General features: G+C 38.4%; 1 protein-coding gene across 1 annotated transcript in view; it reads left to right on the top strand.

The window, feature by feature from the left end:
- The window catches only part of bmper (BMP binding endothelial regulator), a 40191-nt gene extending 26664 nt beyond the window's left edge, over window positions 1–13527 (top strand). The window contains exons 7-16 of the mRNA XM_062423177.1: window positions 404–503; window positions 1349–1458; window positions 1604–1738; window positions 2541–2645; window positions 9214–9259; window positions 9943–10112; window positions 10397–10598; window positions 11341–11683; window positions 12603–12733; window positions 13346–13527. Coding sequence (XP_062279161.1) covers window positions 404–503; window positions 1349–1458; window positions 1604–1738; window positions 2541–2645; window positions 9214–9259; window positions 9943–10112; window positions 10397–10598; window positions 11341–11683; window positions 12603–12733; window positions 13346–13527 — 1524 coding nt within the window. The remainder of the gene's footprint in view (window positions 1–403; window positions 504–1348; window positions 1459–1603; window positions 1739–2540; window positions 2646–9213; window positions 9260–9942; window positions 10113–10396; window positions 10599–11340; window positions 11684–12602; window positions 12734–13345) is intronic.
- Window positions 13528–14597: the final 1070 nt, after the last annotated feature.

The following is a 14597-nucleotide window of genomic DNA, read 5'->3' as shown; positions in this document are numbered from 1 at the left end:
AAACGTTTGGTTGGAACAACATCCTCTTCCCTCGTTCTTTCCTCACCTATTCCTCCCCCTCTGTGCCCCCCCCCTCTCCTCCCTCCCCCCTCTACACAAACAAGCCCTACAGGTACGACCATAAACACATTACGGCATTAATGTGCTGGCACCTTGTTGAGGTGACCTGCAGGCTTGTTAACACACACACACACACACACACACACACACACACACACACACACACACACACACACACACACACACACACACACACACACACACACACACACACACAGAGGTGTAACAGTTGGCTTCGATGGTTTATAAATATTCTCTGACCTGACTTTTCATTACAACCTCATAAACTGGAGGTTGAGTCTAAAGACAAACATGCTGACTGTTTGTTGTTGTGTTGCTTTAGGGAGGACGGACTCTCTGCATGAAGGAGGTTTGTCCCGTCCTGTCGTGTCCCGCCCACCTCAGCCACACTCCTGCAGGACAGTGCTGCCCCCGATGTCTCGGTAAAAAAAACAACACAAATCCTCCTCCTCAGCTGTCATGGCGCAGAATCTTGAGAATAAAGTCGAAAAATTAAGAAAGTTTTAATGTTGTGAGAATAAAGTCATAATTTAGGGAAGAAAGTTATAATATATTCAGAATATAGTGTTAATATTTACAAGAAAACACTCATAATATTTAAGGGAAAAAGTAATACATTTCTTCTTAAAATGTTGTGACTTTGCTTTGTAGAACTACAACTTTATTCCCATAATATTATAACTTTCTTCTATAAGATAACCACTTTATCTCAAAATATTACAACTTTATTTCAATAAATGTTGTAATCTCTAGAGACATTAATCTAATTAATACTTCTGTCTAATTTTATCTATAATCTAATAAAGCAGAAGCGATGTGGATCACTTTTGTAGTTCTTTTTTCTCTCCATCATTTTCCTCCCCCTGCTGTTCTTGCTTCATGGTGCTGGTGTCTTATCGCCAGTTCTGCCTAAATGAAATCAATCAGCATTATTTTATCATCACTGAAATATCAGTTTTGGGTAAATGAAATGGTCATCTCTCCTTTTTCAAACTTTGATCCCCACAGCTGCATCCATCCTTCTCTCTTCAGCTCCTTTTATTGTCTATATATGAACTTTATTATATTTAAAGTTATGTCTGAATGTATTGTTGGATGGTAAAAGTTAAATCACAACTTTTGTCCACCTGAAAAAGCCAGCAAATTACTTTTTATTGTGAGTTTTTGTGTCTCAGTTTCTCATCTTTGACTCTTCCTCTTCCTCCTCCTCCTCCTCCTCCTCCTCTTCCTCCTCCTCCTCGTCCTCCTCCTCTTCCTCCTCTCCCAGGTCAGAGGAAGGTGTTCAATCTTTCTTTGGGAAGCTGTTTGTTCCACAGCGAAGTTTACGAAAACGGCACCTGCTTTTTACACGACAACTGCACCACCTGCACCTGCAAGGTAACGCAGCCTCTTACACCATCAGTAACTATGGATCCAGGCCTTCAATATTAATTCATTCATCAGATTTTACTCCAATATCCCTCCATAACCGGGTTCTTCTTCTTCTCCTCTTCCTCTTCCTCCTTCTTCTTCTTCTGTCCAGGACTCCACGGTGGTGTGTAAAAAGAGGTGCTCGCGGCCGGGCAGTTGCCAGGGAAACCAGTGTTGTGAGGAGTGCCTGTCCTACGTGAAGGTGGAGGAAGTGAAGTACTGCAGAGTCCGCAACAAGATCTACAGGGTGAGAGAGCACTGACTGTACCTGACGGAGGGATGAAGGGATGGATGAAGGGATGAATGATGTGTGGATGGACAAATAAATGTAACTGGATGGATGGATTGATGGCCGTTTGGTGAAATTAGACACTGTATGGACAAATAGATGGATGAATGAAGATGGATGGCTGGATTAATGATGGATACATGAATGATGGATACATGAATGATGGATACATGAATGATGGATGGATGATGGATGATGGTTGAATGGATGAATGATGGAAGGATGATGGTTGGATGGATGAATGATGGAAGGATGATGGTTGGATGGATGAATGATGGATGGATGATGGTTGGATGGATGGATGGATGGATGGATGATGGATGAATGATGGATGAATGATGGTTGGATGAATGAAGATTGATGAATGATGGATGATGGTTGAATGGATGAATGATGGAAGGATGATGGTTGGATGGATGATTGATGGTTGAATGGATGAATGATGGATGGATGATGGTTGGATGAATGATGGATGGATGAAGATTGATGAATGGTGGATGATTGATGGATGAAGATTGATGAATGATGGATGAATGATGGATGGATGGATAAAAGATGGTTTGATGAATGATTGAATAGATAAATGATGAATGGATGATGGTTGGATGAATGATGGATAATGGATGGATAGATGGATGATAAATTAATGAATAATAGATGGATGATGGATGGATGAATGATGGATAATGGATGGATAGATGGATGATGAATGGATGAATAATAGATGGATGTATTCTAACGTAGTCTTTCTCTCCTTCAGGAAGGCGACATGTGGTCCTCCGTTAACTGCACGCTCTGCGCCTGCGTTAAAGGAAACATCGAGTGCCGCCCCAAACAGTGTGTGCCAATCATCAGCTGCCCCTCGGTGAGTGACAGCCCCGTCAGCCAATCAGCAGCCTCCGTCCTGTTTGGAGGGTTTACATCATGTTTTTTTTGGCCGTGTACCTTCTCCCTGTCTCTGTCACTCTGTGTGTTTCTCAGAGCCGACCTGTCCAACACTCACACTTTACAGTCCATGACTAACTCCATCAATTTCACTTTGTATGCGTGACGTCTCACAGTGACCACGTTCCCCCTGATTTACCGACAGAGAGGGCCAGAACAGATTCACCCGATTTCAACCATTTCACCCGAAAAAACAAAGAATCAGTCTGAACTGGAAAACAAGGCTTATTTATTTTATTTTGCTTTATTTTAACTGGTTATTCCTCATCATAATATCTATTTTTTTGAAAATATACAGATACATTTATAAATATAATAAAGGTTTCTGAATTCTTTTCAGCAGCCATTCAAAAATGTGTATGTATATTTTCTCAAATATTCTTGTATAACTTTTTTTTATAAACATTTTAATTTCATATTTACAGACTTTAAAGGTCAGTTAAATACTTGTTCTTAAAGGATATGATACATGTGATACATTAATGCCAGATTCATAATACTTTATTCCTGTTTTTCTGATCTAAAACTACTAATGTCACTTGTTCCATCTTCTTGTTTATTTGTAGAGAATTTACAGTTTATACTGGGAATTTAATTATTTAGTTAAATAAATATATAAATAAAATAATATAAATAATATATAAATTCATTTTAAATGTTTTTATAATTTAAATAATATAAATACATAATATAAATAATACACAATATAACAACAACAATAATAATAATATAATATAATAAACAATAATAAAATACATATGAATTAAAAAATTAAAATATATTTTTAAATGAAAAAAATACAGTATTTTCAGAGTTTAATGCATTGTCCTTGTGCAATTCAGATTAGTTTATTTGTTCAGTCAATCATAATAATCAATAATAAGATAGAATAAGAGTAGACCAAGAACAACATAAAGAAAAGGAACAAAAACAAAGAAAAAATTACAAAAAAAGAAAAAATTTAGACCAATTTTTGCAAGAAAAAATAATAATGATAAAACGTAAAATAAATAATTAAAGTAAAATATGAATAAGAGAAAATAAAAAAATAAATTAAATTAAATAAAAATAGGAGAATAAAGTAAAAACTGGGTTGACATAGATTAAAAAGCAAAACAAAAGTAGAATGAAATAAAAGAGATTAATAAAAAACCAAAACTAGGTTAAAAAAAAAGAGAATACAAAAACAAAATAAATTTAAAAGTTCATGATACAGTTTATAATACATGTCAGGTTCCCAGCACCTAAAACAGTCGGATATTCGTTTCCTAATAAATGAAACACTCATAGAGGATCATTGTGTTACTAAGAGGCAGGACTGCAGCGAGGTTCCTCTGTTACAATGGAAAGGTATCGTTTTTAGCACATTAACAATCCTTCACGCATTAGCTGTCAAACGCTCTGGGAACTTCTGGCAGCAGGAAAGGTTTCTGTGCCGCGTTCACCTGTCGCGGAGGTCATCTGTCGGCCGGCGGGTGATGGAGTGGATTCCTCGCATACCGTCGGCCGTTAAGCGGTCACGCAGTCAAAGCCGGTGTCAACGTGGTCCAAGTTCACACGCTTCCAGCGGTTACAACAAGCCCTCACCTGTTGTTTGTGGTCAGAGCGGAAGACTGCAGGGTGATGTAGGTGGTCTGCAGCGAAAAGGCCGAGATTCACTTACTGTTGGACTGTTGTTAGGGATAAATAAGGGACGGCAACACGAGCAACTCAAAAACATCTTTAACAATAGTTTTAAAAGCAGCATCAGGTTTGTTAAAATGTACATTTAGTATTTTTGAAATGACATTTGCACCATTTTTTTACCAAAAGTAAGACTGAATGCTCCTGAAAATTTCAAATAGTGTAACCACAAAAGAACGATACATATCAGTAATATTTTATCCTCCTAGGAAGAAAGATAAAGGAGGAAGAAGGTAAAGAAAGAACAAGAATTAGGAGGACAGAAAGAAAGGAAGGAAGAAAAGAAAGGAGAAAGAAAGAAATATAAAGGATGAAGAAGAGAAATAAAGAACTAGAAGTAGGAGGAAATGAAGGAAGAGGAGGAAGAACAGAGAACAAGAAGTTAGAGGAGAGGGAGAAAGAAAGAAGGAAAGACAGAAAGATAAAGGACTAAGGAGAGAAAGAAAAAGAACAAGAAGTAGGAGGAAAGAAAGAAATGAAAGAAGTAGGAAGAAAGGAAGGAAGGAAGAGGAGAGAACAAGAAGTTAAAGGAGAGAAAGAAAAACAGGTGTAACCACAAAAGAATGATAGATATTAAATATTTTATCCACCTACAGTGTATTTAAGTGGACTTATACTAATAATTACTTGATATGGTTCCTGATCTCCATGGTTACCAGATGAAATGTAATATTTAGAACAATTGTATTCCATTACCTTTATTTAATATAAAAGTTATAATGTTAGATCATGCCAAACTAGTTGATATGGTGTTTCATTGAGAATTTACTGTTTTTGAGCAAGTTGAATTATTTGGTACAAAGTTTTTATGGTTACACCACTGAGACAGTTTTGCCATAATCCTCTAATATATTCTCTCAAAATGGATTAAAAGCAGAAATTTGATGCTGAGTCCACAAAAAGAGAAGAATGTGTGCAAGTTATTCATACGTTTATTTTCACATTTTAACTCCTTTAAATTTGACTAAACCACATGGACACAAACAAATGTCATTGGCCCATAAGCCTCAGATGTACATTTACTTACAGTTGGGAAAGCAGCACATTGAAATAAAAGTTCATATGAGAAGAAAAGGGAGAACGGAACGACTGGAACAGTTATTATATTTTCTCTTTAAAAGTCCTCAGGTCAACATTAGTGCAATTGATGCAGAATTTGCTTCATTTGTTAATAACCATTGATCGTTTATGACGCTAGTTTGGAGAAACAGTAGCACATGAAAGACTTGAAAGTATAACTAGCAATCTGGCATAAAAAAATGTTAAATCCGCAGCTCGTATTTACAGTAAATCTATTAGGATTTGAACGCAGCATGACCTCTTCTTTAACTTAAATTAAAGTAAAGACAAAAAACACACTGTTGTTTTTTCTCCCTCAGGGAAATGATCCTAATCTTTTGTAGTTTTCAAATTACAGGAATACTTTAACACATATTTGCTTTCTTTCTGGGAAAAGAAGACTGATATCAATCTCATATCTGCTGCGTGTTATGAACCGAGCCAGGAGCGGGAGGAGTGGTTAGCTTAGCTTAGCATAAAGACTGGAAGCAGAGGGAAACAGCTAGCGTAGCTCCGTCCACAAATACAAACTTCAGCCAGCAAAACATTAAAATGAACTAAGTTACAGCTTGTATCACATAATCTGTGCTAAAACATAACATGTAACAACTGCAGGATGTAGTATATTATAATATCAGACTTTTTTAAAGATATGATAGATTTATATGATACAATTATTATTCTGGTGATATCCAACTAAACACCTCATAATTAACCCCTCACATACTGTTCATATTTCAGAGTATCTGCTATACATAAATTCATGCTTTAACACCTCATCAGTCATTAATACATTGCTGATTAATCAACTGCCTTAGTGAAGCTTTCAGAGAGCAGAGAGAGTGAATTCTTAAGTTTCTAAGCTTTTTGTTGATGGAGAAAAAATATTTACAATCACATGCCTTCAATTAATTATATTACATGTGAATTAACTGTATTTTTGAATGGTGGGTTTTTTAATTTTTGAGTAAATGAGTCAAACAGCTGCACAAAAACATTTTTAGTAAATTGAAATATTTCCATTTTTGTATAATGTGGGTCACATGAGGATAAGTAATCAAATGTCTGGCTATAAGAACATTTTTTGAGGTGTTTTTTTTCTTCTCTCAACTGCAAAAATGGGTCAAATTACACCCTGAACAGTGTGTAAGGGTTAAAAATATTATGATTTATTATTAAGCTTAGTTCAAAATTCAATCTTATTGTCACTCGTCTATGTAAAAGTAATACGGTAAACAAATGCCGTCCATCTTTGGAGTGAAGGTAGAAAAAGAAACACAGACAACACGAGCTTACAGATAAATACAGACCAACTAAACATGGATCATTATTTTTTTAATAACTAACATTTATTGGGTGACATCTGGCATCAAAGTCACTACCCGGGCCTCCACACTATATCATGAACCCGACTCTTCTCCGGTCAAAAGCACAAAGTGACAGGTTTCATGTGAAGGTAGCATTTACATACTTTTACCTGTCGGACAGTTTCATAACAAGCAGACGATTTAAAAAGTCAAGAACTGACGCTACCTCGACACATCGGCCCGCTCATAACACACCTGCCCCGAGTTATCATGACTGGGGTTCATTTCTGTCACACAGAGGTCATCGCTGCCCGTCTCCAACACACCCACACACACACTCTCCCATGCCGTCATCCTGCGGTCAGCAGCAGGTCGGCGGAGTGTGTGTGTGCGTCCCTGTGGAGACAGCGTGTCTCCTAACAGCCTTTTGTCTGTGTGACATTTGAGTGACAGCAAAGAAGAGGTTCCCTATATTTAGGCCCCTGAAAACCAATCTCTGTCACTGTGTGAGTGTGTGTGTGAGAACGAGAGAGAGAGAGTGTGTGTGTGTGTGTGTGTGTGTGTGTGTGTGTGTGTGTGTGTGTGTGTGTGTGTGTGTTTGTGTGTGTGTGTGTGTGTGTGTCCTCAGTCTGTCAAAAGGCAGCGCTCTTCAAAGAGAGACAGTGCCCTTTGTGCAGAGGTTAGGACTCTGGAGTTTGTATTGAGTGTACGGAGAACGTCTGCATGTGATGACAGACGAGTGGTGTGTGTGTGTGTGTGTGTGTGTGTGTGTGTGTGTGTGTGTGTGTGTGTGTGTGTGTGAGTGAGACAGGGAAAACGTGCGTGTGTGTATGTGTGCTCCAATGAAGGGCTTCCCTCAGGCAACAAAAACTAGGTGTGTGAAAGAGTCCTCTGATCTGTACTTCTGATGGAAGTTGAAACATACTGTATGCACACACGCACACACACACGCACACACACACACACACACACACACACACACACACACACACACACACGCGCACACACACAGAGGGAAAGGGTCCTGTTACACAGACAGAGTTCAGCGGTTGAAGCCGGCGTATCGGTGACTTTGTGGTCGTCCTGGTTTGACTGTGAACTTGTCAAAACGGGAACTCTCCTCCGTTTCTGTCTTTCATTTTATTTTCGCTCCGTCTGTTTGAATGACAGCAGTCGTCTCCTTTGTTGTCTCCGCCAACTAAATCTGGAACTGGAGGGTTGTGTTTTCATGCGTGTCTGTTTTTAACTGTTTGTTAGCAGTTGACGTTTGGAGGACTGCGTTAACTTTTAATGTTCACTATTTAAATGAGTTGCTGCTCGGAAAGCCTCAAAAAGCCTTGATGGAAAAACACTTAAATAAGCATAAACTGCAGCTTTGCTACAAAAATGTTGAGCTTTTAAGTAGCAGATGTCGGAGATTTAATTATTCTTTAAGTGATGCAGTCAGATTAGTCCTTTGTGGCCCCTTAAAGGTAAACATTTATTACCCTGTTAAGAGTGCAAAATAAAAACAAAACTATAATAACTCTAACCTGCATTATAAAGTGGTACATGTGCTTATTTGTAGTGGTGATGTTAGGAAATTAACTAGTAGCTCAATCTGGTACAAAGCATCTTTTAATGTATATTGTACATGGTCCCTGATATAAATAAATAAATAAAAGGATAAAAAAATGTGTCAGCAGCAAAAGCCAAACATCTAGTGTATGTGAACGAATGAGAAATAGAGTGAAAAACAAGGAAAGTGATCTGACAATATAATATGTTTATCTTATTATATTTTAATAAATTCAGTTCCCAGCACAGAAAAACAACCTCAGGGGTACAAATTAAGTAATTTAAGGACATGAGTCACTAATTCATGTGAACAAATTATTAAAATATTTACATGATACCAGTCAGGCTTTGTAGGTTTGTACATACATCTGAGTATTTTTCTGTTCTGTGTCTGCAATATTATTAATAATGTGTCTCATAAATCATGTGTCTGTGTCCTCCTGTCTCTTCCTCTCTTCAAGTTCAGTTAATTTAAAATGAATTTAAACATGTTTGCAGCTGTGACACTGTAACAGAAACTAAATCAGTAGAAAATGTATTAGAAAATATATTACATTATGTCTTTTTTGTTTACATGCTGATGTCTTTTGAGAGTTTGTTTACTTTACAGGTTAAAAAACACAGTTCAGTATTGTAATCTTTTAACCGTGTAAATGTTTTCTGAAGTATTTATGTGATTGTTGAAGTTTCTTCAGGTCTGTTCTGTCTCTGTTCTGCATGTGATGCTTCTCACTATCACTTTGCATCCTCTCAAAGATATCCTGCTTTTTTCTCTCTCCTTTTAATCGTTACCACATTTCTACCATACTTTCTCAATCTTGTCTAATCCCTTTGAGAGTTTACTGTTTAACGCTGCGTGTGTCTGTTCCTCGTCTTTTGCAGAATAAGATCCTGAACAGAACCGGCTGCTGTCCAGTTTGCACTGAAAGTGAGTAAGTTCTCCTCAAACCTCATCCTCCAGTTTAAACTCCTCCACACACACACAGAGTTGTGGGATTGACTCATTTCTTAATCAATCAAAGAAAACTCTTGAATTTAAGTCCTTAAAATGTCTTAATTTCTTGATTGTATTAAATATATCTGGCATTAAATTCTGTGTTTATGCAGCTGTGGAATTAGAAGTGTGGGTGGATAATCTGTATTGACGGTTAATCAATCAAAGTGAATTTAAAAGCTATGAATCAGCCCTTTTTTAAAAGCAGAGAAAAACTCTGTCCAGCCGTTGTTGCTTCAGCTGAGCGTTTCCCATGAACTCCGGCCCAACCTGCGGTTTGCCCTCGGGTCATTTTAGTTTGGTTTTTGGCTGCAACCTGCAGCAGAAATCCCAAAAATGGCTGTAAATGTACCATTACAAGACTACAAAGACTCCATGTGCCTGGTTTATAATGTTGTGTGGAGTTGAGAGGCATAGTTTGACCGTACCACAAATCCTGCCTCCAAAATGTAATAGTGAATTATCTTTTTGTTGCTGGCTGTCATCAGCAAGTCTGCTTTTTTGGGGTAGCTGAGTTCAAGTCTGCTCTCTATATATTTATGTTTCTTATGCTCATTTTTTTCCTCATGGATTTCAAAATTTACTCCATCTTCCACTTTGTCTCCGTCCCTCTGCAGAGCCGGGTGTATGTACAGTCTTTGGAGACCCTCACTACAACACCTTCGACGGGAGGACCTTTAACTTCCAGGGCACCTGTCAGTACGTGCTGACTCGTGAATGCGGCAGCGCTCCCTTCGCAGGGCCGGGAAGCAGCGTGAACATCAACACCCCCGACTCCAGCTTCACGGTACGACTACAGATTAGTTTAAGCAATATCACAACCGTTAAAGGAATTAAGGAGAGTTAGATGAAGTAACAGATATCTATTTTATTCTCTTATCTGTAGCCCAGCTAAGCTTAAACACTGGAAGAAGGAGAGAACTTCCCTTTAAAAATCTTAAAATAAGAGTCTCGAGAGTCGAGATCATTCTTAACTCACACTCACCATCATATTGTGTCATCACTTCTACTTAAATCACATTAACAAATTGAAGTGAATTTGACTTTTATTTCTCCTTCTCTCGCTCCCAGGTGTTGGTGAAGAACGACGCCCGGCGGACTCGCTCCTTCTCCTGGACTCAGTCAGTGGAGGTGAGGCTGGCAGGTTTGACCCTCAGCCTCCATCAGCACCTGACGGTCCGGAGGAACGGCACCCGCATCGCCCTCCCTTACCACGGCCCCGGGGTTCACATCGACCTGGACGGATACCTGCTCAAACTCACCACCATCGCAGGTCAGCACGCAACACTCAGGTCGCACTTTTTCGGAGGCGTGGCGGTCAATTCAAAGCTGCACTCATGCACAATTTATTGATTTTATACCATCAAACTACTGACATTTAAATCTTCTAACATGCAAAGTTAGAAGAGGCAACTTATATATGAACTCATAATCAATATATTGAATCCTACTTGTGAATTATTAGCCTTCATCTGCTTCTGATGTAATCATTTTTTTTTAGATTTGAGACTTTTAAATGGATTATTTCAAGAAACAGCAACAAACATCTGTAATTGGAGCCTGTACTTTAAGTTTCTTAATGCATAATTTAAATGCAATTGAAAAGGATCAGTTTGTAATGCATTAATTAATTGTACAGTAATTAAAAAACAAAAATTTGTGTAATCATTCTGGTTGCACACTCCGCAATAAACCCAATAAACCACTGATGTTGTTAAAAGTCTTTTTACTTGCAACACAAAATAATCTCAACTCAATGTCCACTTACAAGCTTTTTTAACCAAATCTATGACAAATAAAGTGAAATCAGTCTGCTGATGAGGACTATGTGGTTGAAAGATTTAGAAGAACCTAATAAGTGGAGCTTGAGTTCAGATAATTTAGACCAAAACCTCAAAGTTTGCTTTGAAACTTTCGTCCATATGTCTAAAAAACTGATAAAACCAATAAAAAGCACTTACCTCTGACTGGTTTTGTTGTATAATGTCTAAATGAATCACCTTTACGTCCTGCAGGTCTGGAGATCACATGGGACGGAGACAGTTTCGTGGAAGTCGTGGCCGCACCTCACCTGCGCGGACGCCTCTGCGGCCTTTGCGGCAACTACAACGGCCACAAGCGTGACGACACCATGGGAGGAGACGGCCAGTTCAAGTTCGACGTGGACGAGTTTGCAGAGTCGTGGCGCGTCGAGGGCAACGAGGTTTGCGCCCATCAGCCGCCGCCTCGCCGGCCCACTTCCTTCCTGTGCCCCGGCAGCGTCAAAGTCAAGTTCCGCGCTCACCGGGAGTGTCAGAAGATCAAGTCGTGGGAGTTTCAGAAGTGCCACCGTGTGGTTGACTTCGCCCCTTTTTACAGGTGAGGACTAAGCGAGAGGCTACGAACTGAGTCTGTAATAATGACGAAGGCAAATAATGTCCTAAAAGACCCCAGTTCAGGCTTTAATGTGAAGAAAGTTGACTTTTGATACCACATTATCTTCTGAAAGGAATCATCATATTAGAATCTTTTACATTTTTTATGGTTTCATGACTCAATTAAACTTTACACCCTCTAAAATTTACCTTAATCTTAACTTAACATTACTGCAACCTGACCTTAAACCTTTCTCTGCTGATTTGCAACATCCTGTCAGTGTCTTTGTTATAATAATAATAATTTTATATTGCACCTTTCATACATGAAATGCGGCTCAAAGTGCTTTATATCTTAAGCAATATCAGAGTAAATCAAGTACATGTTAAATTCAACAGCATAGGTTAAAAAATAATAAAAGATCAAAGTTAATCCGATTTTGAAAAATGAAACTAAATAAAAACAAGTCTAAAACACAGATTAACTAAAAGCTTTGTGTTAAAGGTATGTTTTAAGTTCTTTTTTAAAGAACTTATAGAAGAAAGAACACATTGTACTCAGTATATTAATGCACTGTTCTCTGAATTTTGTCTTTTGATACTAGAAAAAATATGAAGAAAAACATCTTTCTTTACTAGTTAAACTAAATTTGGATGTTAAAACCAAGAAAACTGAACTTTAAAGCAAGCATTTGACTTTAAAATCTGAATATTTAAAAGGCCAGAGCCATAATTTGCTTTGAATAGAGTTTATTACCATTATAATGATGCACATTCATCTCTATTTCTGCATGATCCTGCACATACAACATATATCTTTACCTAAAAACTAATTCCAACCAAATCACCGACTCTAAAATACAACCAACTCTTTCTAGAAGTCGTTCTATAAAATAATGTATTGTCCTGCTCTGTCCCGTCAGGTCCTGTGTGACGGACATGTGTGAGTGTCCGGTCCATAAGAACTGCTTCTGCGAGTCCTTCATCGCCTACAGCCGCGCCTGCGAGAGGGAAGGAGTGCCCGTCCTCTGGAAGCCCGACACCGCGTGTGTGTGTGAGTGAACCAATCACAGCCTCACATGAGATCACATGGCATCGCTACATGAATAATAATCTGAAATTATACTTATACAGATGAGTCAGACTTAAATCTAATGTTATGCTGTTATAGTTCTGTTATTATGTAATTTACAACAGACTGCTACTGATGCTTTTGATTATTAAACACAAAGAAATATGGCAGATGTTGAGGAAATGCTCTCCCACATCCTAATTCTCTATATATAATTTGATTAAATAGATACATTTGATAGTTTAAAGTGTTTTTAAACTGTTTATTAGGTTAAAAGTTCAGGAATTTAAAGAACCAGTGAAGTATCTCAAGATCAAAATTAGGAAATTTGTGAAATTACACAAATAGGAAGTAAATTTAGTCCTTTAAGGAATATATCAGGATATTTCTTGACGTGTTTATGGTGTGATGGTAAAGTTTATGAATGTCTGTGATGGTAAAAAAATGGCAAAACATATAAGATTTGTTAGTCAAATGATGACTCCTTACATCATCAGTCCATTAAATGTATCAGTAATGCAATTTCCATGTAATTGATTGGCTGAATCTTGAGTCCTAACCTCCTCTCTTTTTGTTTTTTAATCTCCTCTTCAGCCACCCAGTGTAAACACGGAGCCGTGTACGACACCTGCGGACCGGGCTGCACCAAAACCTGTGACAACTGGAACGAGATCGGACCGTGCCACAAGCCCTGCGTGGCCGGCTGCCACTGCCCCGCCAACCTGGTGCTGTTCCAGGGACGCTGCATCAAACCCACGGCCTGCCCTGGACGGTGACCCTTGTGACCCGGGTGGGAGGGAAGGGGATTAGGTTAGGGAAGGGGGGGGATGGGGGGGGCAAACTAGCCACATAAAACAAAAACAAAAGAGAGAGAGAGGGAGTTTTTGAGGACGCTAAAAGGCTCTCGAGTCGACGGATCAGATGCAACAAGGTACTCAGGGTCCATATCGTTGAAAGGAGGCGCGTTACAGTGATGGACTGAAGGGAAACTTAGTGGATGCTCACCGCCACATTCAGCTTCTGACTTTCTTGTGCCTCTTGTAATACTATGTACTGTCATATCAGTCGCCGCCACACAGGGGCGCTAATTTCAGTCTCAAAAGGGGGGGTAGAACTTCACTCATAAGAGAAAACTCAGGGGCTCTATTTGGAGATTTTCTTTTCTTTTTTTTTTTTTTTTGTTTTAAATCTCCAGCATCTGAGGAACAATTTGAGCACGCTATCACGGACCCTCAGGAGACTATTCGGGGGCCAGTGGACTCCCCCGTTTGAGCCAAAATGGCTGCCCGAATTTCTCTCGCAAAACACTCTGAAGTGAGCATCTGCATCTGGAAAATGGGGAGGATTAAAAAAAAAGAAAAAAAAAAAGCAGAAACTCTCCGATGCATCATATCGAACTGCCCTCGTTATCTCTGTTCCATCATTTCATACTGTAAGCTAGCAGATTTATATGAAAGACAGACAGCTTTTATATTATTATTATTATTATTATTATTGTTTTAATTATTATTATTTGTTGTTGATATTGTTAATTTATATATCAGTCAGATGAAATGTCGTAGCAAGAGCCAGAATCATGAACATAATTGCGTTGAGAAATGATTTAAAGGGAAAAAAAAGCTATTTATGTATTTGTTGTGTACTTTTTTGTGTTAACTGTTTTGAAGAGAAATTTGCCCAAATGTGACTCAAGTCGTTGCACCATCGCAGGGAAAAAGTACTGTATCGTGTTCATGTGCTCCGTGTACAGGTTGTCGTGGTTAGTATCAAACTGAAGGTGTTCATCTAAGCGTATGTTTCACTTGACAATAATTATTTAAGACCAGCAATATAATCTTTTATCGAA

The sequence above is a fragment of the Scomber scombrus genome, chromosome 7 (genome assembly GCF_963691925.1).
Source record: "Scomber scombrus chromosome 7, fScoSco1.1, whole genome shotgun sequence".
Lineage (NCBI taxonomy): Eukaryota > Metazoa > Chordata > Actinopteri > Scombriformes > Scombridae > Scomber > Scomber scombrus.
This window is presented reverse-complemented; position numbering and strand designations above follow the sequence as displayed.